The 24,605-nt window shown below is 42.5% G+C and overlaps 1 protein-coding gene across 6 annotated transcripts in view; it reads right to left on the bottom strand.

The window, feature by feature from the left end:
* RALGAPB (Ral GTPase activating protein non-catalytic subunit beta) overlaps positions 1-24,605 on the bottom strand; it is a 142,874-nt gene that overhangs the window by 81,521 nt on the left and 36,748 nt on the right. For 4 of the 6 annotated variants that reach the window (XM_039498169.1, XM_039498168.1, XM_039498170.1 and 1 more), the window contains exons 7-11: positions 16,583-16,761; positions 15,136-15,183; positions 11,829-11,977; positions 11,488-11,707; positions 730-931 (exon numbers count right to left, since the gene is read on the bottom strand). In XM_039498169.1, coding sequence (XP_039354103.1) covers positions 730-931; positions 11,488-11,707; positions 11,829-11,977; positions 15,136-15,183; positions 16,583-16,761 — 798 coding nt within the window. The remainder of the gene's footprint in view (positions 1-729; positions 932-11,487; positions 11,708-11,828; positions 11,978-15,135; positions 15,184-16,582; positions 16,762-24,605) is intronic. The other 2 variants (XM_039498171.1, XM_039498172.1) reach the window with 1 other exon arrangement.

The raw sequence follows: 24,605 nt of genomic DNA, 5'->3' as shown, positions 1-24,605 counted from the left end.
GTTTTTAAACACATAATTCTACATTTGTAAGTTCAACTTTCATGATAAAGAGATTGTACTACAGTACTTGTATTAGGTGAATTGAAAAATATTTCTTTTGTTTTTTACAGTGCAAATATTTGTAATCAAAACTAAATATAAAGTGAGCATTGTACACTTTGTATTCTGTGTTGTAATTGAAATATATTTGAAAAATGTAGAAAACATCCTAAAATATTTTAATAAATGGAATTCTATTATTGTTTAACAGCGCAATTAATCGCACCATTAATTGCTTGACAGTCCTAATCATAATGGTTCTGGAAGAGAACATCTCATGATATTTCCAAACTCAAATTTAAGCCTACGTGGCTTCATTTTTGTAAAACTGGAGACCATATAGGAACATCTTTCAACGTCTAATACACAAACATGCCTTGTGTCTGTGTAGTAAAAAAAATTTTAGTCTTACAGTGGATAAGAGAAGAGAAAAGATCATCATGGAAGAGCCAAATAAGACCATCAAAAGGAAGGGACATATTCTGCATCCTCAAGAAAACCCTGATATAACTGAGGTCATGAGAGAGGGCAAGAAATCCCTCCTAGATACAGCATCTTTAAAGACCTGAACAATTATCCACTGATTGGCATTACAAGATTCAGAAGCAAACTGGATGCTGTTTACTCAAAATAAGTTAGATTTTCACCACAAAATTATAGCAAGAAAGCAACTGGAAGATGCTTTAGTACCGGGATAAGTAAGCTGACAGTATATCCTCCCCAGTCTTCTTGCTACAAAATATCCTACATAGTGTTCCACATGCCTCTGCTCTTCCTGCTTCATAGTTATCAGGAAAGTCACTTGAATCAAATGTGGAATTGGAAGTCATGGTGTCTGTTGACATTTGCGATCCTTTCCGACGAAACTCCATGCTAGCTTGGGTTGCTATAGCTGGAAAGAGAAAAAGTAAGAGAGTTTTCATTGTGTTTGTCAACATACAAAACAGGCTCATGGGATCCAGGACACAAAGATCATGTCAAATTTAGGGATTATGATGAAGCTGCTAGTTTACTGTATTTGAATCACTGCCTCTGTTTAAAAACCTATTTCAGGGTATTTGATTTCTTCCCTAACACAGGAGTGATTAATTCTTCAGACCCTATGTATAAGTATATTCACCCTCAGCATTGTGTACTGAAGAAGAGTACACGTATGTTGAGTATGTGCGCATCGGTGTGCATCAGTCCAATTCCCTGAGTTGTGCGCAAACAAAAAGATCCACCATACCCCTCATCTCGCTTCCCGCCTCCTCTTCCCCTTTAGAAAAGTAGACATTCTAATTTCCCTTCCCATCTCCTAAGCTATCTTGTCACTATCTGAAGTTGTTCCATTCCCCTCCCGCCCCCCCCAAAAAAGCAGAGGACTACTTTTATGCTTCCTGACTCCGATTTTTTTGGCTGTCTCTTGAGCACAGAGCTACTCTGGCCCAGCTTATCCCTCTGGCCTCTACTGTTGAAGTAAGTCTCCTGCCTATTTCCAGAAGTCAGGAGAGAGACAGGACCCATATCAGAGTGAAAGGGATGGCTGTGAGAGAGGTGGGACATGTCTGAATGTGTTGAAAGTTGCTGTTATAATCTGGTCAGTGCCTGTAATTGCCATGGGAATCTTTGAAGTTAGCCAGTCCCGGGTGTCAGCTACCAGGAAACTGGGAAGTTGCCTAGTGGCTACTTCACAGTATTAATGAAAGTTTTTAAATACTCTACAAACATTTCTAAAATACCAAAATGGCTTTGGGTGGCCCCATGGACCTAACTGGGGTTGGTCATTCTTTAGCACTGTTTTCTTTTCCTGCAGAATATATCTGAGAGTGATATAACAAATGTAGTTTATGAATTCCTCTTAGAGATATCCCTAGCCCCTACGTCAGTGCCACGTGCACAACATGGAGAAAGCTAGGCACTTTGCTTGCCCCATTATTTCTTCTGGAGTGGCAGCCAAGAAGGATGTACTGTGTACTCCCTGGGCAACAGAAGAACCACTTCCCTGTGGGATCCCCAAAGACTGGAACAGCACATTGCTTGTGATTTTCAGGAAAGGCAATCGTGCCAGTATTACTTCAAAAACCATAGCGGCTAGTTTGGTTTTGTGAAGAAGCACATCAGAATTCCACTAGTAACAGACACAATTTAGGGCCTGGGACACTGCAGGGGGGAAAAAATCAGATTTGCAAAGGATGAGGAGTTTGAAGTTGTACTAACAGAAGTCCTGATTATGCTTTGCCAGTTACATTATTTACAAAATTATATGGAGGGTTAATTTTTAGAAAGTTCCTAACAAAAGTCTTTTCTCAGTTTTTCTTTTTAAAATGCTTGGGTGTAAACTATTTGATGTTTGTTACTTATTCTAGAAAAATCTTTAAGGTGACAAATAAGCACAAATCTTTATGCATCTTCCCATGAGCCATTTGTGTCCTAGCTATCCAGCAATATAGTATAGTTGGGAAAAAAAAAACAAAAAACACTACATGCACAATGCATACAAATCAAACATTAGGTCTGTATAAAAATAAGCTTTAAGTTAAAAAACAAAACAAAACATGGTTAGTGCAAAGTCCTGAAATTCATGACATGATCACAGACTATAGTACATAAATGATGGGACTGATTCAGGCAGATTAATTTGCTTTTGCCAACAATCTTCCCCATTCAAAAAACATACACACAAAAAAATTACTTGTCTTTCCCAAGTAAAAGTGCAAAAGCTACAAGAGACAATGACAATGACATTACAAATAAAAATATGGGATTATGAAAAAGAAAAAAAAACATGACTGCAATTAAGGAAAAGCTACTGGTTCCTACTTACAAGATTTATAAGAAAGAAGAATTTGGATAAAAGATGCTGCAAGATAATAGAAATAAAATGGAAACAAATCAAAAGGACAGCAGTAGTTATAAAATACTTTAAAGATGGTGAAATTGTAATATAAGTTAAGAAGCTTTTGGCTTTTTTTAAAAAATAGATTAAAAGCTTTATGACATAGCAAGCTTGTTAAACACACAGGAAATTGGCATTCAGGTCCAAAATTATGGTTTTGAAAGTACCATGCAAAACAATGAACAAAGAAATCTACAAAATACTAATAATGTTTAGTTGTGTTCATATTAATGTACATTTGATCTTTAAATAAATGTATTAACCCATCCCAGCTCAAGCTGTGCTTCTCCTGAACTATCATAGAATCATAGAATCTCAGGGTTGGAAGGGACCTCAGGAGGTCATCTAGTCCAACCCCCTGCTCAAAGCAGGACCAACCCCAACTAAATCATCCCATCCAGGGCTTTACATGCTGTACATGAAGTATATTACAGGACTACACTAGTACAATAATCATAAGACTTGCTTACTTTGGGTGAACCCACATGGGAAAGTTACTTACCAGTAATGCTGCTTGCCCCAATTTTCCTCTTTCCCCAACCACAAATTCTTTATACTAAAGTGTTATGGCTCCAGTTTCCAGGAAGCAAGATGACAAAGAATCCTTAACAAAGGGCATTATAAATGTACAAGCCTACCCACTTCCATCTCAGTCAAACTTCCAACGCAGAAATAAACAGGTAGCAGAATAATGACAAAGATTCAACACCTTAGACGCAATTCCCAAGGAAAGGTGGAAGAGAGGGAAAACTTCAAAGAATTACCAGTAAGGGAAAAATTACTTACCTTGTAAAAACTCCTTCTCTAAATATTTTGGGACAGATCATGAGCTGAGATGCAGTCCCTCAGCGATATTCTGGAAACAAACCGCTGGGAATTCCCACAGCTGGACCCTGACTCCTCACATCACATCCCCTAGAGTAAGGCATATGTTGGGGGCAGAGAGGAGCAAGTAAAGAGCATGGCTTGAGCAAATTCTGCCCTGCCTGAGACTTACTAGACTTTCTCCTGCAGGCAGGTTATAGATCCCCAGAGAATACAAAGTGGTCCCTGGAATCCTTTAATGTGTACAAAGATTCGTCTGTGCTGTCAACAAACAGTTAAGTGCCATCAAAAGAAAGGTCTTCAACCATATTCTGGACCTCCTTTGGAAATCCCGGGACCTGAAGTAAGGAGGCCCTCCTCATAACTACTACCATAGAAATCAGAGTGGCAGTATCAGCAGCATCAAGAGAGGCCTGCAGAGATGGTCTGGTGAGCACTTAGCATTCTACAATTGCTCTCTATGTTCTGCTGGTAGATGCTCAATAAAGGAGTTAAGCCTGGTATAATTGGTATGGTTGTACTTTGCCATCAATGCCTAGAAGTTGGTGATTCTGAATTGTAAAGCAGCTGATAAGTATGATAAGCAGCTGATAAGTATCAAACAGGTCAAGGTGCTTATGATCTTTATATAGGGCACAGATTTAGAGTGGTGCTGCTTTCCATGTTTATTAACTGCCTCAACCACCAAGGAGTTAGGTAAGGTATGAGAAAATAAAAATTCTGAGTCCTTAGAATGGACATAATATTTCTTATCTGCTCTCTTGCACATAGGCAGAATTGTGGCTTGGGTGTCAGATAATGGAGCCCTCCTGAACCCTGCAAAGGTTAACAGGCAGGGTAACTCAGGCAGATGAAGCTGTATGAAAGATGTCAAGCAGCTTATGATGTGATTCTTTAACATCCTCAAGAGGGCTCTGTATATCAACTCTCTTGATAAGGTCTTGAAACTGCTCAAAATCAACAGCCAGAGATGGTAGAGGTTGCATAACCGCTTCATCCATGGATGAAGAAGAGGAGTTGCTGGCTGACGGAGAGACCTCTTTATCAGCCATAGCTTCCTGTTCCTCAGTGGTTTCTTCCTGAGGTTCTGGTCTCCTAGAGAGGAAGGGTGATGAAAGTTGTCTCTCTCCATCAGGTGGTGTTCAAGGTGCTAAAGAATTGCTGGCAATACTGGGACCCCTGGTGGCCTCAGTATGGCCAAGGGGGTGATGCATGTAGCATGGGTGGAGGCATCCATTGGTATGAGTGCTCATACCAACAAGATGGTGGTTGTGGACATTTCTCACAAGCGAGATCCATTTCCTCAGAGACTCTGAAAAAAAGCCTCTCTGGGGATGGAAACGAGAGCCTTGGACAGTATTTGAGAAACCAAGGCATGGTCTTCATCAAAATCTTCCTCTTCCAAATCACTACGACATTGTGGAGCACTGGAAGAAACATGAGTGTACTGGACAAGTGTTTGAGGATCTAGAGGTCTTTGGTACCGAGACCAGATCACAGCTGAGCAATGGCGAGCCAGGTGTCTCAGACACAGCAAGGTCTTAGGGAAAACTAAACTCCTGTGATACAGAGTGTCATAGATACAGTGTTCATAGCCTGAGTTGAATTGATGGTGGCTGAGGGAGTTGACAGTACTGAGTCTCAAACACTCCAAGGGGAGTCCAGATGGGGCCTGAGTGAACATCTTCAGTATCGAGTGAGCAGAGACACCTGATGGCTTATTGGAGCCTGATAGTTTTAAGTCTTTAAGCTTAACAGTGCCCTGGAACCTGCGGAACAAGCAACCTCGTAGGTATTGAGTAGGAGACTGACGAGTGCCGAAGTCATCCGCAACTGCGACTTCTTTGAGGCAGATTCCCTACCTGGAGAACTCGATGCACGGTCTTCAGATAACTTATGAAAAGAATCTTGGTTCATCCTATTAGTTGCCCCCAAGGACTGAGGCTCATAGGCAGCCGACTTATTCTGAGACTGGCATACTGGAAGGATGAGTCCCGCTTGCATGGATCAGAGGCTGGGCACAGCAAGCTCCCCATCATATGTAGTTGAAGTTTGATCTCCCTATTTTCTCTGGCTCTAGATTTTAATTCCACACAGAAGCTGCACTTTTAGGAAACATGAGATTCCCCGAGGCAACGGATGCTCTGAGAGTGTCTTTCACTGTCTACACTGCAATTTTAAAGCCATGTAACCCAACCCTGCTGACCCGGGCTCTGAGACTTGGTGTCGTAGGTTTATCATCACAGTGTAGACATACTACAAGAGGCAATCAAATCTCTCTGTCTGTTAACTGGACCCAAGGGATATCATCCCACATGCGCTAAAAGAAATTTAGTCTTAAAAGATAAATTGTCAAGAGGGCTGGGTTAACATCATTACATTTTACTTGACACATGGTCTGGAGAACTCAGCAGAGCAAAGCTCTATTAAGAAAATAGACTCAGCCATGACTGTAGCACTCAGGGGATATCCTTTCAGGGTTTCCCAAATGCCCAAGAAAAACTCGTTAGCAGCTGACATTACACAACTGAGGGGAAGCATTTGTTCTAAGGCAGCCAGGATAGCAAGCCGACCAATTACTGAGATCCAATGCATCACCCATCTGGAGTTTCCAAACTGCACAGCTGAAGGTATCTGCTGCCCAGCATGTTGCATAAAAAGTCATACAGAATTCCTCACTGAATTTAAAATTACTGAAGCAGTTACAGCATACAGAGGAGAAATTAATATCTATTGTTGATCAAGTAATTAGCCACCAGCAGCTAATGGGCAGCTCTGCTGACAGAAAGACGAACTGGACATCAGACAGACTAATGAAGGAACAGTCCTTGGAGTGGGGACCTGCCATGTGATCTAATTCTAGAGAATGAGACACACAAAAAACTGACTTTCCCCACAAAGCAAGTGCCTGATTCTAGAACAGATCACTTCTCCTTTACTCCAAGACTTCATAAAAGGAAGAAAGGAAGGTAAGTCTTTTGGATGCATATTATGAAGCAGTAGATCTTAATATCATCAATCTCTTATCAGAGATGGAAATTTCTAGCCAGCTGGAATGCAACTCAGTCCACTGAATTCCTGCACTAACTGACATAGGACCCCCAAAGCATAAGAATCTTGGCTAGCCAGCAGACAAGTTGCTGCTTCTGAGTCAGAATGCAAGAGATCATGTTGAAAGATAGGCCTGAGAATGCAGTGGCAAAAGATCCTCCAGATGTACTCAGAGTCAGATGTACTCAGAATTATACAGAAGTTACCCTGAAGTGGAGTCTCATTAATACTCTTTGCTTGAAGGAAGACATGCCACACATACCCCACAGCAGAAGCAGACAAGAATGGACTGCTTCAAAATAACTTAAGAGATGTTGCAGGCTATACTCAGCTGTGCAAGGGACATCATTGTAAGTTTTCCCAATGACAGCAAAGATTAATCTGAACTGGCTGAAAAGGGGCAGTGACTGCATTCATTGTGAATGAAGGTCCAAAATCAGAGAGTCAGAGCCCCTGAAAACAGAAAGGGTTCATTACATTTGGGTTTACCTTGCCAGCTGCTGTGGTGGCTAGTAATCTGTCATTCAAACAAAGACTGCAGAGAGATCTCAGCTCAGGGAGGAGTTTGGAGGCTGGCTGCCTAAACAAGCAGAAAAGTCATGCCATGTTGAAGGAGCCAGATGATCTGTAGGAACAGCTCATGTTTGCCAAAGGAGGCAGGCTGACCCTAAACTCCCCTCTGGTCATGAGAAGGTTAGGTGGAAGGGACAGTTTTCCTGCTAGATCCTTAGAAGATTCTCTCCTGTTTGACCAAAGATGCTTTTAGCTGTGATCCAGCTGTGGAATCTGTAGGAAAGCTTATTTGCTTGCTGTCCAACCCTCCCTCTCCCTTTTTCTCCCCAACAGCCACATTTTTCTCATTCTTGCCTTCCCTATGGAACGAGAGAGTGTTAGAGAAAAAAATTAAAGCGGAGTCATGAGGTATGGAGTTCTAGGACAAGGAGACAAAGAACTGAGGAGAACGTTTATGGGTTGGCTCCTTTATACTGGCTATGACCGACAGCTTTTTGCCTCCTTGTTTCATGGAAGATCGAGCCTTAAAGACCATCACAAGGAATCTATCGTAGGATGGGAGAAGAAGTGATGTGTGACACAAAGTTTAATAAAGGGATCTTTTTGAAATTGCCCATGTTCTCCAGTGAGTAGAATGTCAGAATGCACCTTGTTCGTATGGCAGAACACACTGTGTTGCTCTCTGGCAGCAGCCTCTCTGCTCGGGTACACAGACTCATAGCAGCAGCAGTGTGGATCTTGCTGCACTGGTGGAAGCTCGAGCTAGCCACCCAAGCTTGGACTCAAAAAGTCAGGGAGGATAGGGGTCTGAGCTTGGGTGGTGAGCCCAAGCCTCTGCTGGTGCAACAACATCCACACTGCTATTTTTAGCGCACTAGCTCAAGCCCTGCTAGCGCAAATTTGTCTACCCGGGTTGGGATGCTCTCTCAGCCTTAGCTAGACAGCATTTTATTTATATGGGACCTGGCACATGCTGAAGCATTCTAGGTGTCTCACACAATACAAATAAGGTAAGTATAGAATTCTGGGAAACAAAAAGGTCTTCAGGATCCTTTCAACAGGGAAAGTTGCAAGTGTGACCATCTGAAGGATTAAGTACAATTTTAATGCTACTAGTGGTAATTTCCCACCTCTATTTTGGTTACTTCAAATTCCCTCTATTCCATTCCACAAAGTAGGTGTAAGTCCTTCAACCATCAGATGGAGACAGAAGCATAGCTCTGTGGTGTTACTCATCTATATGATGAAGATGTCTGGCTAACACTGTGCAACTAAGATCTCCTGAGCACTAAAAGTGTTATAAAATATTTAAAAAAAAAACTATTAACATTTCTGCACTGATATCACAACAGGCATGAATTACAACCGATGTAGTTATTTAAGTGCTAGTGTATGTGCAGACAAGTCATAAGCATACAAGCCACTGTGATGAACTGAAAGCCAAAGGCCCCTAACGATCAATACTGACCCAGAATGAAGAAGAGAGGGGTTTCAGCAAGATGGATTATTGTACAGGCAAATAGTCTGTAGGTGGCCAGCACAAAGCAAACTACCTGGACAGCTTGAGTCATGGAGCTCGAGTCTTCATTCAGCAGGGCAGCAAGTGGAGAAGGGACTTTTTACTGACTTCAGGTTCAATACAGAACGGGTCAGAATCCAAATGCCTCGACATACCAAAGAGTATGTTCTGAATCTGTTTTGTACTAGAGCTTGAATCTTTACCAGATGACTCAATTTCCTGGATTGCATTCCTTTTTGTATGAAGATGAGGAAGAAAGGTATCTCACCAGGCATATAGGCAAACTCAAGTAAGAAGCCATGAGGCACAGTGACCAGTCAGTTCACATGAAGGCAAACCACTAGAGCCTCCTAAGAGGCTGGCTGCTGTGGACCTAAGTCCATTTGTATGCAGGAGCTGCCAGGGCTAGACTAGTCACTCTTGCCCTGAAGAAAGGATCAGGCAACCTATAACTCTGAAAAGAAAAGGAACTGTATTTTCCCTAGTCTACAGGGTTTGGGAGTCTCAAAATCAAAAGGGCTGACCCTGAAAAGGATTTTTATTTTCTGGGAGTGTTATATTAGCTTTCTCCTTAACGGATATCACGATGTAAATAAGACTGTCCCCAAGAAGGCACTCCTCCTTGTGGGAATGGGAGAAATGCACAAGTAGTGAAATCAAGGAATTGCATGGACTGAGTCTGACTTCCAAATTCAGGAGGTTTCTGCTCACAAATCAAACTGCTACCACTGAGAGAAAGAGGGACACACTAGAAATAGAACACTATTTTCTATCTATCTGGATCTTCATCATTGTATCTTAAGTGCCTTCTTGCGGGGCAGTTCTTGCTAACGGAATCAGCAATACATGTCAGGCAAAGGTTGGCCTCTTCCTGTAGGGCTCTGGAGAGCATAAAAGAGGGACAGAATTGACTGCAAAGCACTCCATTCATGGGCAAAAAAGGCAGGGGTTAAAATTTCCTATTCAACTACAGACACAGGTCTACCTCAGCCATCCAGAGAGCTATGTCTAACTGCTGGAGGCAGGAAACAACTGCAAAGCATCATCCAGAAAGTCAAGTCCCTCCACTGGGGCACAAATATTACACTCTCGCTCTAATGGCATAGGACTTATATCCACTGGCTAGGCTAACACAGAGCAGCTTTGGAGAATGAAAGATTTACTTCAACCAAGTTACAATTTTTGGATGACCAGATGTTTTAGTTAACACCCCAAACTATTCCTTGGTCTCTCTCTCGGTCTCTGACATTTACTGGTATGTAAAAGTAATTTATGTGTAAGAACTACTTATAAAAACCCACGCAGCAAGAGCATCTGTAAGGAAGTGAGTGGAGTAAACATACAGCTCAGTTGTTGTGCACACTGGAAAAACAATGCACATTTTATTCAAAAATTGCTCAGACTATATTTATATCTACACCTTGTTCTAAGAGATTGCCTGTAAACTTTTAAAATAGTCCAACAAATAGACCAAGCAGTAAATTCAATGTTTAAAGTGGTATGAAACTCCTATTAAAAGGGGAATGGTATTAGTTCCCTCACTTGCGCATGCAGGTGTGAATTTACTCTTAAATTGTTCAGTTTTCCTAAGCTCAGCCACTTCTCTCTCTCTAAATGTGTATTACCGGCTTGATTTTTCAGAGAAACTGAGAACATATATTTCCTACTGAAGTTAAGGGACTCTGCAGGTGGACCTCTGAAAATCAGGCCTTATATGCCTGACATACGTATTTAGAATGAACACTGCAAAACTCACTGAATGATATCATCATATCAGCTTAACACATCTAAGAACGTATTTTCTGGCAGGACATGCATGGAAGCTAGCCAGTATAATTGCTATTGAGTGCCACCTCTAAACCTAAACTTGCTAATACAAACCTCTCCTACCCGGTAATTGATTTGATTTTTTCTTTAGACCACTAAATCTGACCTATTACATGAAGAACATGTTGAATAGACCACCACCAATACAGAGAGCACTTCTTCTGCAAGATGTCATATCTCAAACAGATCTAACCATGGAAACCAGGTACTCTAGAGTACTAAAAATAAATCTAACAGTTAGGAGGACTGAAAACTACCAGTCTGTTGATGTGGTTAACCATCACTGAAAGTGAATGATTTTGCTTGACCTTTTGCTTTTGTGAAGATGTAGAAATCCTGTTCTCCCATACTAAGACCAAGTGAAGTTACATGATGCAGAACGGCATCTGCAATGATGCTGCCAGTCTTTTCATACGTGAATTTATTAAAGCACTGCCATTATAAGAAAAAACTGTTCTTACTCAAAGTGATGCTTTTCCAAGACACAAAGGGAAACTCCCTCACTACACTGCATTTCTTTTATTTAATAACAGTCTCCTATCTGACATAGTGGAAACTGCCTGGTTATCTAATTAGTAACATTTGATTTAACAAGTATGTACTACAAAGTCTAGGTGATATTTTATTTCTAAGATAAAACCAAGCTCAAGAGATATCTTTGCTGAGCTGCTAGCAAAGGTGCCAGTTTGGGTTAGTTCAGCTGGAAAGGGTTAACCATAATAGAGTGCTTTATCAAGTTATTTATTTCTTTTTGATTAAGCAAATATTAATCTTGCAGGTAGGAAATGTCAGTAAGCAAGGAAAGAGTTGCATATATTTGGTCAGCAATATTTACCAGTCATGCTGCTGTCTCTATTTATTCCATTATGAAGTTTACAGTGAACAAATGCTGCATCAAATAACCACGATCCAAAGAGGTTCAAGATGCTGTTAACCTTTGGCCTGTGAGGAGCTGGTAGTGGTCGAGGCTCAGAACTAGTCTGGTTTGGGCTAGACAATGGAGAGGTGGAGGACGACGGCTGGTGCTGCACTTTTGATGTGTGAACAGTGCTAACCTATTTGAATAAAAGAAAAAAGTTTCACCCTATTAGAAATTTTTAAGGAAATTTTATATTCCTTCATACTCAGAAACAGATCAAATGGAAAAATACTGAAGTACTAATCATAACATCTTACAGTGCTGGTTTTCATTGTTGCCTTATTCACAGTCACGGCCCGATGCCTTCGGTTATGAGGTGGAGTTGTGTTGATAGCGGTATTCTGGGGCATGCTCAGCCTATTTACTGGCGTGGGGGGAGCACTGTCTGACCGGGGTCGTGAAATGCCTGAAGAATGAAATAAAGCAAATCTCAGTGCAAAGTACTTTTAGAGCCCTATGGCATAGATATTAAGGCATTCTGTAAATCATTAGCATCAGAGATTTCCCCCAAAACACCAGAGGGTTAAAAAGCATCCATCATTCAGTATTAGTAGAGATTGACAAGTGGTCCAGAAAAGCATTTGAGTTAAATCTACATGACAGACCACTGCTTATCAAAGGTGAGCAAACACCAACATAAGCACCTAAGAAAGTGGAGGAGTGAGGGCACCAACAGATGGTAGAATGGAATGCAGACGTTTTGTAGAAAGCCATTTTCTTTCTAGTCATGGGTTCAGAACAATCAATTCACTTTTACTCTACATAGAGCGGTCTGAATGAAACTCAAAGGACAATCCACTTCACCCCCCATTTCAATGAAAAGACACCCCCTCCCCAACATCTGTCCTAGAAAATGTAATGGGAGATCATTTGTGGGATAGAGTGCTTAGTTTCTCTGCAAACCACAAAGATTCATATCTTTAAGGCCAATCTGAGAAACCCGGATACAAGGTGAAAGTGTGCTGCAAGATTGGGGGGGGGGGGGGGAGATTAATGATAGGCTATGGCAGGGCATTTAAGAACATAAGAATGGCCATACTGGGTCAGACCAAAGGTCCATCTAGCCCAGTATCCTGTCTTCCAGCAACTAGCCAATGCCTCAAAGGGAATGAGCAGAACAGGGTAATCATCAAGTGATTCATCCCATCATCCAGTCCCAGCATTTGGCAGTCAAGAGGTTTAGAGACACCCAGAATATGGGTATGCATCCCTAACCATCCTTACTTATACTGATGGACCTATCATCCATGAATTTATCTAATTTTTTTTTGAACCCAGTTATAATTTTGGCTATCACAACATCCCCTGGCAAAGAGTTCCACACATTGACTGTGCACTATGTGAAGTGCTTCTTTTTGTTTGTTTTAAACCTGCTGCTTACCCATTTTGTTGGGTAACCTCTGGTTCTTGTGTTTTGTGAAGGGATAAACAACATTTCCTTATTCACTTTCTACGTGAGATGCTTAAGATATTGAACCTGTCCAGACACTAAATCACAGAAACAATCCACCAATATTTTCAGGACAAAGAGAAAAAGAGTTTAGTTACCACTATCATGGTTTATTACCCATATTTAGTTTGAATATTTTAAAAAAATGATGTTTCAGGTGGGTAGTCTAAGGCTCCATGCCCGCAGAGGAACTGAAGAATGTAAAAGAAAGCTACACAGAAGCAATATTGCGTATCTGAAACAAGTATTTGTAGTTAGCCCACAGGCTTCTGCTCTGAATCCCAAAGTGACCACCTTATTTTCTGCTGGGTACAGCATTCCAGACTGATACATAACTGGAAGTAGGGAGCTACAGTTGGTCCTTATTCACTTTCACCCCTGACCTTTCACTGTATAGAGTCTCTGACACTAATGGACAAAGCAGTTTTGCTAGGTTAGTTACTAGGTCGCAACAAAAGTCTCAAGACCAGCCTCCCAATCTAAGCCAGGAGTTAGCCAACCCAAAGGCTGATTTTCCCATTTGGGAAGAACCAAATATGTGGGAGCAGGCTTAGAAATGCACAATCAAGCACTATACTTTAAAGCTCCATCTCTTCATAAATATTTATACCAGTGAAGTTTCTTTTAAGATTAAAATGTAAATTCTATATCTGCACTGTTCGACAACTTACAATAAGTCTGCTGTGTAGAAGGTCACTAATCTATTATTTACAAGGCAGTACCAGGTTATTAATAGACATTTTTATCAAACTGCTGAATTATAAATTCTTCACATGTAACATATTAAAAATAAAATCAGCTCCAGGTCATTTCATAAAATCAGGGCAGGAAAACAGTGCAGAGAGTCAGAAATGCAAGACTTGGCAGCCTTATCTAGCCCAGTACAAACTGACAAGGACAATACTTTATTTTCAAGTACTTTTACCCTGAAAATTCATCCTGAACACAATATGTACTTCAAACCCTTAGTCACCAAGTAATGTATCAAGAGTATATTTAAAGTATGTATGAATCTAAACAAATTCAAAAGCTTAACCCATGTAAAACTGAAAAGACAGTGGCAGTTAGCCAATGTGTAATGTGACACCTCTGCACTTCTGCCTGCACTGGTGCAACATGTAGCACAATACACAAAGCAAATATGATTTACACAGTGTTGAGAGGATTATTAATTTTGTAATTACAAAGAAGCAGTATTCTGTATTAAGCAAACTAACTCAAACGTCCAGTTTGAACTTTATGCTTGATAGCAGTTAAACAAATTGTTTAAAGGGACACTATTGGCAGGAGCCCAGGAGCATGATTAACCTTGGTTTTTTCCCTATAAATGTCTAAGGGCACCTCTTTCACACCGGAACAAACTTGAAAAGAGTCTATATACGAAGTGAAAGTGGCTTCAAGCACTCTGTGTTCCCCACCAGAACTAAAGCTATTTTTTATTTTAAAAAGTCCACATTCATCAAAGCCCAGCTTCTATTAGATCCTGCAGTGAGGTCATAATTCTTCATTTATGACATCATTCTTAGCATGGTTATTGCAGCACAATTGCAATGTTATGACTTCACTGAAGCTCAAATAAGCAGCAACGATAGCTTAGGGATCAAAATGTTGTAATCCGTAGTAATTCTGAGTAAGATTATGTAAAACAGAAAATATTTTGTTAATACAAATATTTTTTAAGTTGATGCATTTGGAAGTTTGTTCCAATGTGAAAGTTTTACTCTACATTTGTTTGCAAAGTCACTACAATTTACATACAATGTTTTAAACACCAAATACTTCATAGCTTTGTTTAAAAGCAAAAACAAAACAAAAAACCAGCCCTGTGACCAACCCTTTGACAAACCAATGGGTAAAAAAATTGGAACAGATTTCAAATTTAGATCTCTTCAAGGCTATAATAAATAGTTAACATTTTTAAGTCACTATACCATAACAATGTCCTTTTAGCAAATTCAAATATATTTCTTATTACACAAAAATTGAAACAAACACTTTTACAAATAATGACAGAATACTGCAGCTTTTACAACATTGTTTGGTATATCAGTATTAGTTATCAACCCTTCTGCCCAGATTCTTGCTACCAAAATGAGTGCAACAAGACTTAATACCATAGCTGGGTAATCTTTCACACCCACTGTTCGTAAAGGCTGCAACTCCTAGAGAAGAAAGAAATTAATTTGCTGCTTTCTGCAATATACAATAGAAGCATTTAATAAAGCCATTCTTTAGAAAATGAAATTGTTTGCAACAAGCAACATGCTAGTGAAAAAGAATTAGTAGTATACAAATATTACATGTTAATATAAACAAGTATTACTAGTCAAAAAAATATTTGTTGCTTTATAAAAGCAGTGTGGCAAATAAGATTTTTCTTTTTATTTGAGGGAACTAAACTCTCCGGGTTCCTTCAAAGGAGGAAATGTAAACTAGGTAGCATTATGTTACAGATTAACTTTTTTTTCTGAGCATAGTAGTGACGTGTTCATTCTATAGTCTGCCACAACCTGTTTTATCAGTTCAGACTTCTGGGAGTCATAACAGATTATTTGGTTTTTAATATTAAAAACATCAGTCAAAAAGCAGAGAAGGGGCAGTAAGATCTGAAGTACAATATAGCACACAGAACTCTGATGAAGTTTTAAGTCTAGATAAACCTTCAGGAAGGCAAGAGGCATAATGCCCAATGGTCAAAAACTCTACATAAATTATATAATGTTACCAAACAACATTTTTAAACCTGGGGGCCTAAATTAGACTCCTAAGAGGCACCTAAATAAAAGTGGCTCATTTTTCACCAAAGCTGAGCATCTGCAAATCCCATGGACTTCAATGATTATTAATTTGTATTGCAACAGCAATACAATCAAAGACAGTGCTTCACAGGAATAACCACTGTGCCTCAAACAGCTTTATAAATTAATTGTTGGTGCTCAGAACCTCTGAAAAAAGAAGGTGACTTAGCCCTGTTCTACACCGGGAGGAGAAGGGGGGGGGAGGGGAAAATCAATCTAAGTTACACAACTTCAGCTACGTATCGACATACTTAGATCAACTTACTGTGGCATCTTCACCACAGTGAGTTGACTGCTGCCTGAGCCTCTCACAGTGGTTGAGTACAGGAGTTGACAGGAAAGCACTCAGGGGCCGATTTATCACGTTTTAGACTAGACACGATAAATCAACCCCCACTGGATCGATCACTGCCAGCCAATCCGGCAGGTAGTGTAGACATAGAGACCTGATTTTGGAGGCTCAGTTTACAAATTTTGGCCATACCGTATTAAGCCCAGCTTTTCAGAACTGTGTACACATTTGTAGGATGATTTACACAAATGTAATAACTATGCACATAACTGGCCAGTTAGAAGTCTTATTTGCCATTTGCAGGTAAATTCGCTGTGAGAATGTGGGCAATAGCGTTGTGCATGAAAAAAACAAAACAAAAAAACACATGCACACAATTCTGAAAATCCGGACCTAAAAGCATAAACAAAGATTACTTGAAGTCTTGTATTAAATTATGACAGATAATACACAAATAAGTGGAAAGATTACCTAGGAACGCATCCACTAAACAGCTGATCCCACGCATGGCACGAAAGAATATATGAGGCAGATGTTTAAGGCAGGGATACTGATTCAATTCTTGAGTCATTCCACTCACATTCAGAAACTGCTCCTGAAATTTGGGGGTAGAGCTTATAATGGCTGGGTTACTCAAATCCACTGGATTACTATTTTAAAAAAAAAACAAACAAAAAACAATCAAACCACATTTTAGTGTACTCGTAGCAGTTAAAATCTTAACACCGAAATATGCAACCTTTGATAGTCAGACAATGTGTGTAACTTAAGAAAATTTAAAAGGACACTCAATTTAAGATGGTTTGGTTTTACAAAACTAATTTCTTTGCCAACACATTAGATAATAAGAGAATTGTTTCTAGTTATTCTCGCAGCATGGACAACTAAAATCAGTTTCACTTTCAGGGTCTTAATGCTACAACATTTTGGTTTTAAGGCTGCAAGAGCATGCTTTCAGGTGTTATAATTATTTTTATTATAATTTTTTTTAGAAAGCAAAGAAACATTTCTACTGACCTGAAGTTTTATAAAAACAAGTTTTTATAAAAATCATCAATTATAATCACGGTCAGTGAATTGAGCTACCATCTCAAATTAAACTTGGTGAAGATCTAGAGAATACATTGTAGATAACAATCCCGTAATTGCAGAGGGATGGATCAGTTACAGAGAGGTCTTTTCCATACGAGTTCTGACTAGCTAACAGAACCTAACACTGGTTAAGAGCCGTAGCCCTCGTTAGGGTATTTCTTCTAAAACGACGGGCAGTGAATAAAATATTGACATTAAGCATTATAGAGCAGTGACCAAATCTAAAGCTAAGCTTTGTAGAGGGTTGAGATGGCACTTATTCAGAATATTTGAATTGCTGCCATCAGATTTCAGACCTGCTAAAGAAGACCTACAAAGGAAAAAAGTGTGCCCTTTTCTTTTCTTTTCTTATGATTGATACAAAACCCTTGAAAGCCTATTGAAGCTGGAAGAATATGGCAAATGGAGAACTAGCCCAATGGTGACATCAAGAGGACCAGGAATGAGAGATGAGCATTTGAAGAGGGGGTGGGGAAGGGGAAGGGATTTTTAGTTAGTAACAACAAAAACAGTTTTAACAGAAACACCTATATAACCACAATAACTAGTTACATAAAAATTTCCTTTAGCTAAAATGTTAAGATATAACAGCCATTCATAAGATATCAGAGTTCACAAGGAATGCCTAAAGATTCTTTAAATAAACCAGTGCAGACCAAACCTGACATATTTGGATATTTCTGATTTAAAAAAACAACAACAAGAAATACACACACTGTAACAACCTTCCACGTCTTCGTCATAGATAAACGGTTACTAACCTTCCGTAACTGCTGTTCTTCAAGATGTGTTGCTCATGTCCATTCCAATGTGCCACATGCACCACCACCAAAAAGTTACCTCTCAGCAGTATATGTTGAGTTGGCTCTGGTGCCCTCTAGAGTTGTGCCCTCATAGCGCCAGTATACAGGGGCCTGTCACCCTGCCAATTCCTTCTTGCCAGCTAACTCCGACAGAGGCACAGGCGGCTGGAATGTGGAAGGACATGAGCAACACATCTCGAAGAACAGTTATGGAAGGTTAGTAACTGTTTTTTCGTCAAGTGCTTGCTCATATCCATTCCAATGTAGATGACTCCCAAGTAATTATGCAGGTGGAAGGTTTGGAGTTCATTAGCATGCTGACTGAAGTACCACTCAGCCGAAGCCCACATCATCTCTGGCTTGTTGGGTGATGGCATAGTGTGACACGAACATGTGGACTGACGACCAAGTTGCCGCTCTACAGATACCCTCATTGGAACTTGTGCCACAAATGCCACCAACAATGCTTGAGCTCTCGTAGAGTGAGCTGTCAACTGAGGCTCTGGGAGCTTTGCTAGTCATAGCATGAGCGGATACAGAAAGTGATCCGTGATGACATTCTCTGGGCCGAGACTGGATGGCCTTTTGTTCTGTCTGCAATGGGTATGAATAGCTGGGCAGTCTTTCTAAAGGGCTTGGTCCCCTTTAAACAGAAAACTAATGCACGCCTCACATTCAGTAAGTGGAGTCTCTGTTCCTCTCTGTTTGTTTGTGGATTAGGATAGAAGACTGGCAGAAAGAGGTCCTGGTTACTATGGAATTGACAGACCACCTTTGGTAGAAAGGATGGGTGTGGCCGCAGCTGCATCTTGTCCTTGAAGAAGACAGTATACAGTGGCTTGGAGATAAGAGCCTAGATCTCTGAGACCCTTCTGGCAGAAGTAATGGCGACTAGGAAAGCCACCTTCCAAGACAGACAGAACAGGGAGCATGTTGCCAGTGGCTCGAATAGGGGTCCCTTTAGCCTAGTCAGCACCATATTGAGATACCTGTGGGTACAGCCGTTCAGATTGAGTCTGAGAAGACCGGCTGCCCACCCAAGGGTGAAATACAGAAATTGCAGCTAGAGGGACACTTATGGATGACCCCGTCAGACCCTCCTGCTTTCAGTGAAGCAGGTAATCTAAAATGAAGGGCAGTGATGACTCAGTAGGCGAAACACCCTTCTGCATCGACCAGATCGAGAATATCTTTCACTTTGCCAGGTAAGTGGCCCTAGAAGATGTCTCCTGCTACCCAAGAGCACCTCATGAACTGGCCCTGAGCAAGCCCATTCTGCTGGGTTCAGCCATGGAGCTTCCATGCTGTGAGGTGGAGAGATTCAAGGTTTGGGTAACATAGGCGACCGTGATCTTTGAAGGATCAAGTCCAGAAATAGTGGTAGGGTGATGGAGGTGCCCATCGAGAGATCTAGGAGGGTGTTGAAGTAGTGCCTGTGTAGCCAGGCCAGGCCTGGCCCAGCCCATCAGGATCAGCCCTGTCCTATCCCTTCTGACCTTCAGGAGGACCCTGTGTATGAAAGGAGTGGGAGGGAATGTGGCAAAGACCTGGTCCATCCAAGGGAGGAGAAAGGTGTCTGTGAGTGAACCCAAACTGTGGCCTAGGAAGGAGAAGAACATGACGTCTGCGCGAATGGACACTCGAGATGGTTGGAAAAGGATTTGCTGAGATGATCCACTAACTTGTTCTGCGACCCTGGGAGGTAGGAGGCTTTGAGGTGAATGGAATGGGCTATAAAGAAATCCCATAGGCACAGAACCTTCTCAACAGGGGAGAGGAGCGAGCTCTGCCCTGCTTGTTTATGTAAAACATTGTTTTTATGTTGTCTGTGAGGACAGACATGCAGTTGCCCTCCAGATGCAGTTGGAGAGCTCGGCAGGCTAGGTGCACCGCCCTCAATTCTCTCCCACTGATGTGCAACTCAAGTTCCTCTGGGGACCAGCAGCCTTGAGTCCTGAAGGTCCCTAGGTGGGCCCCCCATCCCATCTCCGATGCGTTTATGACAAGAGACCTTGACGGTGGAGGTCTCAAGAACGGGACTCCTGCACACACCGTCTCCAGGTCCAGACACCAAAGGAGGGTGGAAACCACCAAACAGGGGAAAATGAGACCACCTTGTCTAGATGACGCCAACCTAGACTGGAGGGGTCTTAATCGCAGTCTTGTGCATTGCGCCACATAGGTGCATGATGCCATAGGCTCCAGAAGCTTTAAGCAGTTTCTTGCCGTGGTGATCTCTCCGGCTCTTTAGGAGTGCCTCTATAGCTCTGAACTGACTTTCTGGGAGAAAAGCTCTGGCCTGGTTTGCATGGAGGACTGCTCCTATGAATTCTATTCTTTGAACTGTGGAAAAAGTGGATTTCTGCATATTTGTCAATAGCCCCAGGTCCTGAAAAGTTAACTGTATCAGTTTTACATCTGCTTCCACATGGCCCCTGGACCAATCTCTGACACCAACACCCCTTGTCTCCTCAGGAAGGCTGCAACAACTCTCATGCACTTCGTGTACACCCATGGATCTGCTGACAGACTGAAATGGAGTACTGTAAACTGGTTTACCACAAATCATAAGTACCTTCTGTGCCTTGAAAGATAGCAATCTAGAAATATATGTTCTTTAAATCAAGGATGGCGTACCAGTCCCCTGGATCCAAAGAACAGATAAAGGAGGCCAAGGAGACCATGCAGAACTTCAGTTTCTTCATGAATCTGTTGAGGTTTTGCAAATCCAACAATTGTTCTGAGGTCGCTGCGATGCTGTATGGAATATGATACCAATATGATAAAATTGTAAGGAATCTGATCAGATATGCCATGTAAGGTGAAATGTTGTGATTTGCCAAGTATGATAATCTTGTTTGTGTGTTCGTATCACTTTTGTATTGTGAGTTATAGATATGTATATCTGTATTTCAAACTTGTTCTGTGCATCTGGATGACACCCCAGAGAGACAGGCTAGGCAGTGCTGATGCCAGTTTGATGGCCCATCAAGGGTTCAGCTGTACAATGAACCCATTGAAAGGAGCCAGGGAATACACTTTAGGAGTCAGCAGGGCTTGTAGGGACATGCCTATGGACAGAGAAGAACTCTAAGGCTTTTCTATGTGCTGTGAAGCTTGTGTTTGGGACACAGGAAGTACAAGCCACATGGAAAAAGGAATATAAAGGGCAGCTGCATTGTCTCCATTTTGTTTTCATTCCTGCTTCTTACCTCTGGAGTAACTTTCCTACAAACAAAACTCTGAAAGACCTATCTATGCTGTGGATGTATTCCAGAGGGACTTTCAAGCCAGCAAACTCACCAATACTGCCAGGGGCGGCTCTAGCCATTTCGCCACCCCAAGCACAGCGGCACGCCGCGGGGGGGCGCTCTGCCGGTCACCGGTCCTGTGGCTCCGGTGGACCTCCCGCAGGTGTGCCAGCGGATGCTCCACCGAAGCCGCGGGACCAGCGGACCCTCCGCAAGCACGCCTGTGGGAGGTCCACCGGAGCCGCCTGCCGCCCTCCCGGCGATCGGCAGAGCGCCCCCTGCCGCCCCAAGCACGCGCTTGGCGTGCTGGGGCCTAGAGCTGCCCCTGAATACTGCTAAGAACCTCCTATATGGACTTTGAAGTCTCTGTATGTATCTGAGTGCTTTGTCACTTAGAACCAAGAAAAGAGTTTTTTTCTTTTTTTCCCTTATAAACACAAACACTAAAGGACTGGCTAGCAGTGTGGTATTTTGGGGAAGATCCAAACTAATATTGACCTAGTAACATGGCTGACCCTTTGGGGTCAAAAGGGCATTTTGTAGATGTCAGCAAAAAGTTTTTAAATAACTTCTCACGGTACTGGACCTAGGTGCTGATTGGGAGCCAGAGAACTGGAATGCAATAAAGGAGGCGGTATGATTTCTTTTTTTTGCTTCTCAATAATCAGTGTGGGGGACCAGTAGCACAGTTTGTGACTGGTTGGTGAGTTTAACTTCAGCGTTAACCACCAGTTTTGGGAGTGTCTGCACTCTTTTTTGCAGCCTGCCCTGACCTTGGCATTTTCAGTGAGGGCTGCCCCAGGCACCCCGGGTCACGGTTGCCATTGGTCTTTGGGATTAGGAAGTAATGGGAGTAGAACCCTCAACCCCTTAGCACTGCTGGAAATTCCACCACTGCTTCCACAGATTAGGAGTGACTGCACCTCTTCGGCTAGAAGTCTCTCATGAGAAGGGTCCCTGAAGGAGGACAGGGAGGGTGGGAAGGAGGGGAACATCTCACTTCCACCATGCACAGCACCCAGAAATCCATGGTAATTCAGACCCACGCCTGATAGAAGTGGGACAACCAGTCAACAAACGTAGGGGAAATAGGCTCCAGACACTGTCCTGGTATGCCATCCTCAGGCATACCCTCAAAAGGCCTGTTTAGACACCGTCAAATGGCTTGGGCGGCAGGTGCTCGGGCACACAAGGACTGGGACAAAGGCCTCCTTCTATAGCATGTTCTTTTTCCTGCTGTATTCCTCTCTCTCTTCTGCGGAGGGTAGAACCTGGCCATTGGTTGGGGCTTATAGTGCTTCCTAGCAGGAGCTGATGTATGTAGACCCAAGGATTTCAGAGTAGCCCTCAAGTCTTTCAAGCTATGAAGATTCAAATCAGTTTGCTCTGAAGAGAGTGATTTGTCTTCAAAACAACAGGTCCTGGATTGCCTGCTGGACCTCATAGGGCAGACCGTCATGATCACTACCACCAAAGCCATGGAGCAGGCTACTGTGTCCAGAGCCGCCTGGAGGGACGCCGTGGCCATCGCTTTGCCTTCCTCCACTATGGCTGAAAACTCACCCCTGGATTCCTGCAGCAAGAGCTCCCTGAACTTTGCCAAAGCATGCCAAGAATTAAAGTCATACCAACCCAGGAGCACTGGGTGGTTGGCAATCCTGAGCTGGTGGCTCAGTAGAGTAGACCTTTCTGCCAAAAAGGCTGAGGTTTTTTGTCATCTTTTGCCTTAGGGGCTGGCCCCTGTTGCCTCTCTCTCTCCCTTTTGTTCACTGCAGAAACAACCAGCGAGCCTGTTGGGGGGGGAGGGGTAATATACAAAAATGTATACCCCTTAGGAGGGACAAAGTACTTCATAGAATATCAGGGTTGGAAGGGACCTCAGGAGGTCATCTAGTCCAACCCTCTGCTCAAATCAGGAGCAATTCCCAACTAAATCATCCCAGCCAGGGCTTTGTCAAGCCTGACCTTAAAAACCTTAAAAAGGAAGGAGATTCCACCACCTCCCTAGGTAACTCATTCCAGTGCTTCACCACCCTCCTAGTGAAAAAGTTTTTCCTAATATCCAACCTAAACCTCCCCCACTGCAACTTGAGACCATTACTCCTTGTTCTGTCATCGGGTACCACTGAGAACAGACTAGATCCATCCTCTTTGGAACCCCCTTTCAGGTAGTTGAAAGCAGCTATCAAATCCCCCCTCATTCTTCTCTTCTGCAGACTAAACAATCCCAGTTCCCTCAGCCTCTCCTCATAAGTCATGTGCTCCAGCCCCCTAATAATTTTTGTTGCCCTCCGCTGGACTCTTTCCAATTTTTCCACATCCTTCTTGTAGTGTGGGGCCCAAAACTGGACACAGTACTCCAGATGAGGCCTCACCAATGTCGAATAGAGGGGAAATGATCACATCCCTCGATCTGCTTGCAATGCCTCTACTTATACAGCCCAAAATGCCATTAGCCTTCTTGGCAACAAGGGCACACTGTTGACTCATATCCAGCTTCTCGTCCACTGTAACCCCTAGGTCCTTTCCTGCAGAACTGCTTCCTAGCCATTCGGTCCCTAGTCTGTAACAGTGCATGGGATTCTTCTGTCCTAAGTGCAGGACTCTGCACTTGTCCTTGATGAACCTCATCAGGTTTCTTTTGGCCCAGTCCTCTAATTTGTCTAGGTCCCTCTGTATCCTATCCCTACCCTCCAGCATATCTACCACTCCTCCAAGTTTAGTGTCATCTGCACATTCCTCTTCATCTTCTTAGCAGTAAGTTGGAGGGATGTGGGAGTCTGCCAGAGAACTTTTATAGGCTCCAGGACGGCATCCTCCAATGGCAGGGCTACCCGTGATGGTCCTGAGGCCATTATAATATCCACTAAGACATGGGAGGATTCAGAGAACTCTTCTGGTTGAATGCCCAGGTTCTGGGTTACCCTCCTCAGCAGTTCTTGGTGCACCCTATAATCCTCCTGGGTGGCCACCATAGCTGTTCCCATCACTGTCTCGTTGAGAGGGGAAGATGGAGAAGCCTGCACAGGCACCTGGCCCTATATTTCTCCCTCTGCTCCAGATTGGTCCTGTGAAGGGGCATCCTCCTGCTCAGCACCAGGCTCGGCAGAGGGGGACCGATCCCTGTTCCAAGAGGGATGGCTGGGCAGCTTGTGCCGCCAATATTGCAGAATGCAATCTTATGGACTGGGACCCCTGGATAGGTTGGAACGCTCAGGGATTCCAAAATGGCCACTTCTGGGGCATTTGCCATTGTGCTGGTGGCCATGCCACCAGCAGCATTCCTTGGCTCATGTCCAGTCGCAGAGTGCTGCCTATCGGAGCAACATCTGCTCCTGCGTGAGGCTT

The sequence above is a fragment of the Mauremys reevesii genome, linkage group 13 (assembly GCF_016161935.1).
Source record: "Mauremys reevesii isolate NIE-2019 linkage group 13, ASM1616193v1, whole genome shotgun sequence".
In the NCBI taxonomy this organism is placed as follows: Eukaryota; Metazoa; Chordata; order Testudines; family Geoemydidae; genus Mauremys; species Mauremys reevesii.
Note: the sequence above shows the minus strand (reverse complement) of the source record. Positions and strands in the feature narration are given on the sequence as shown.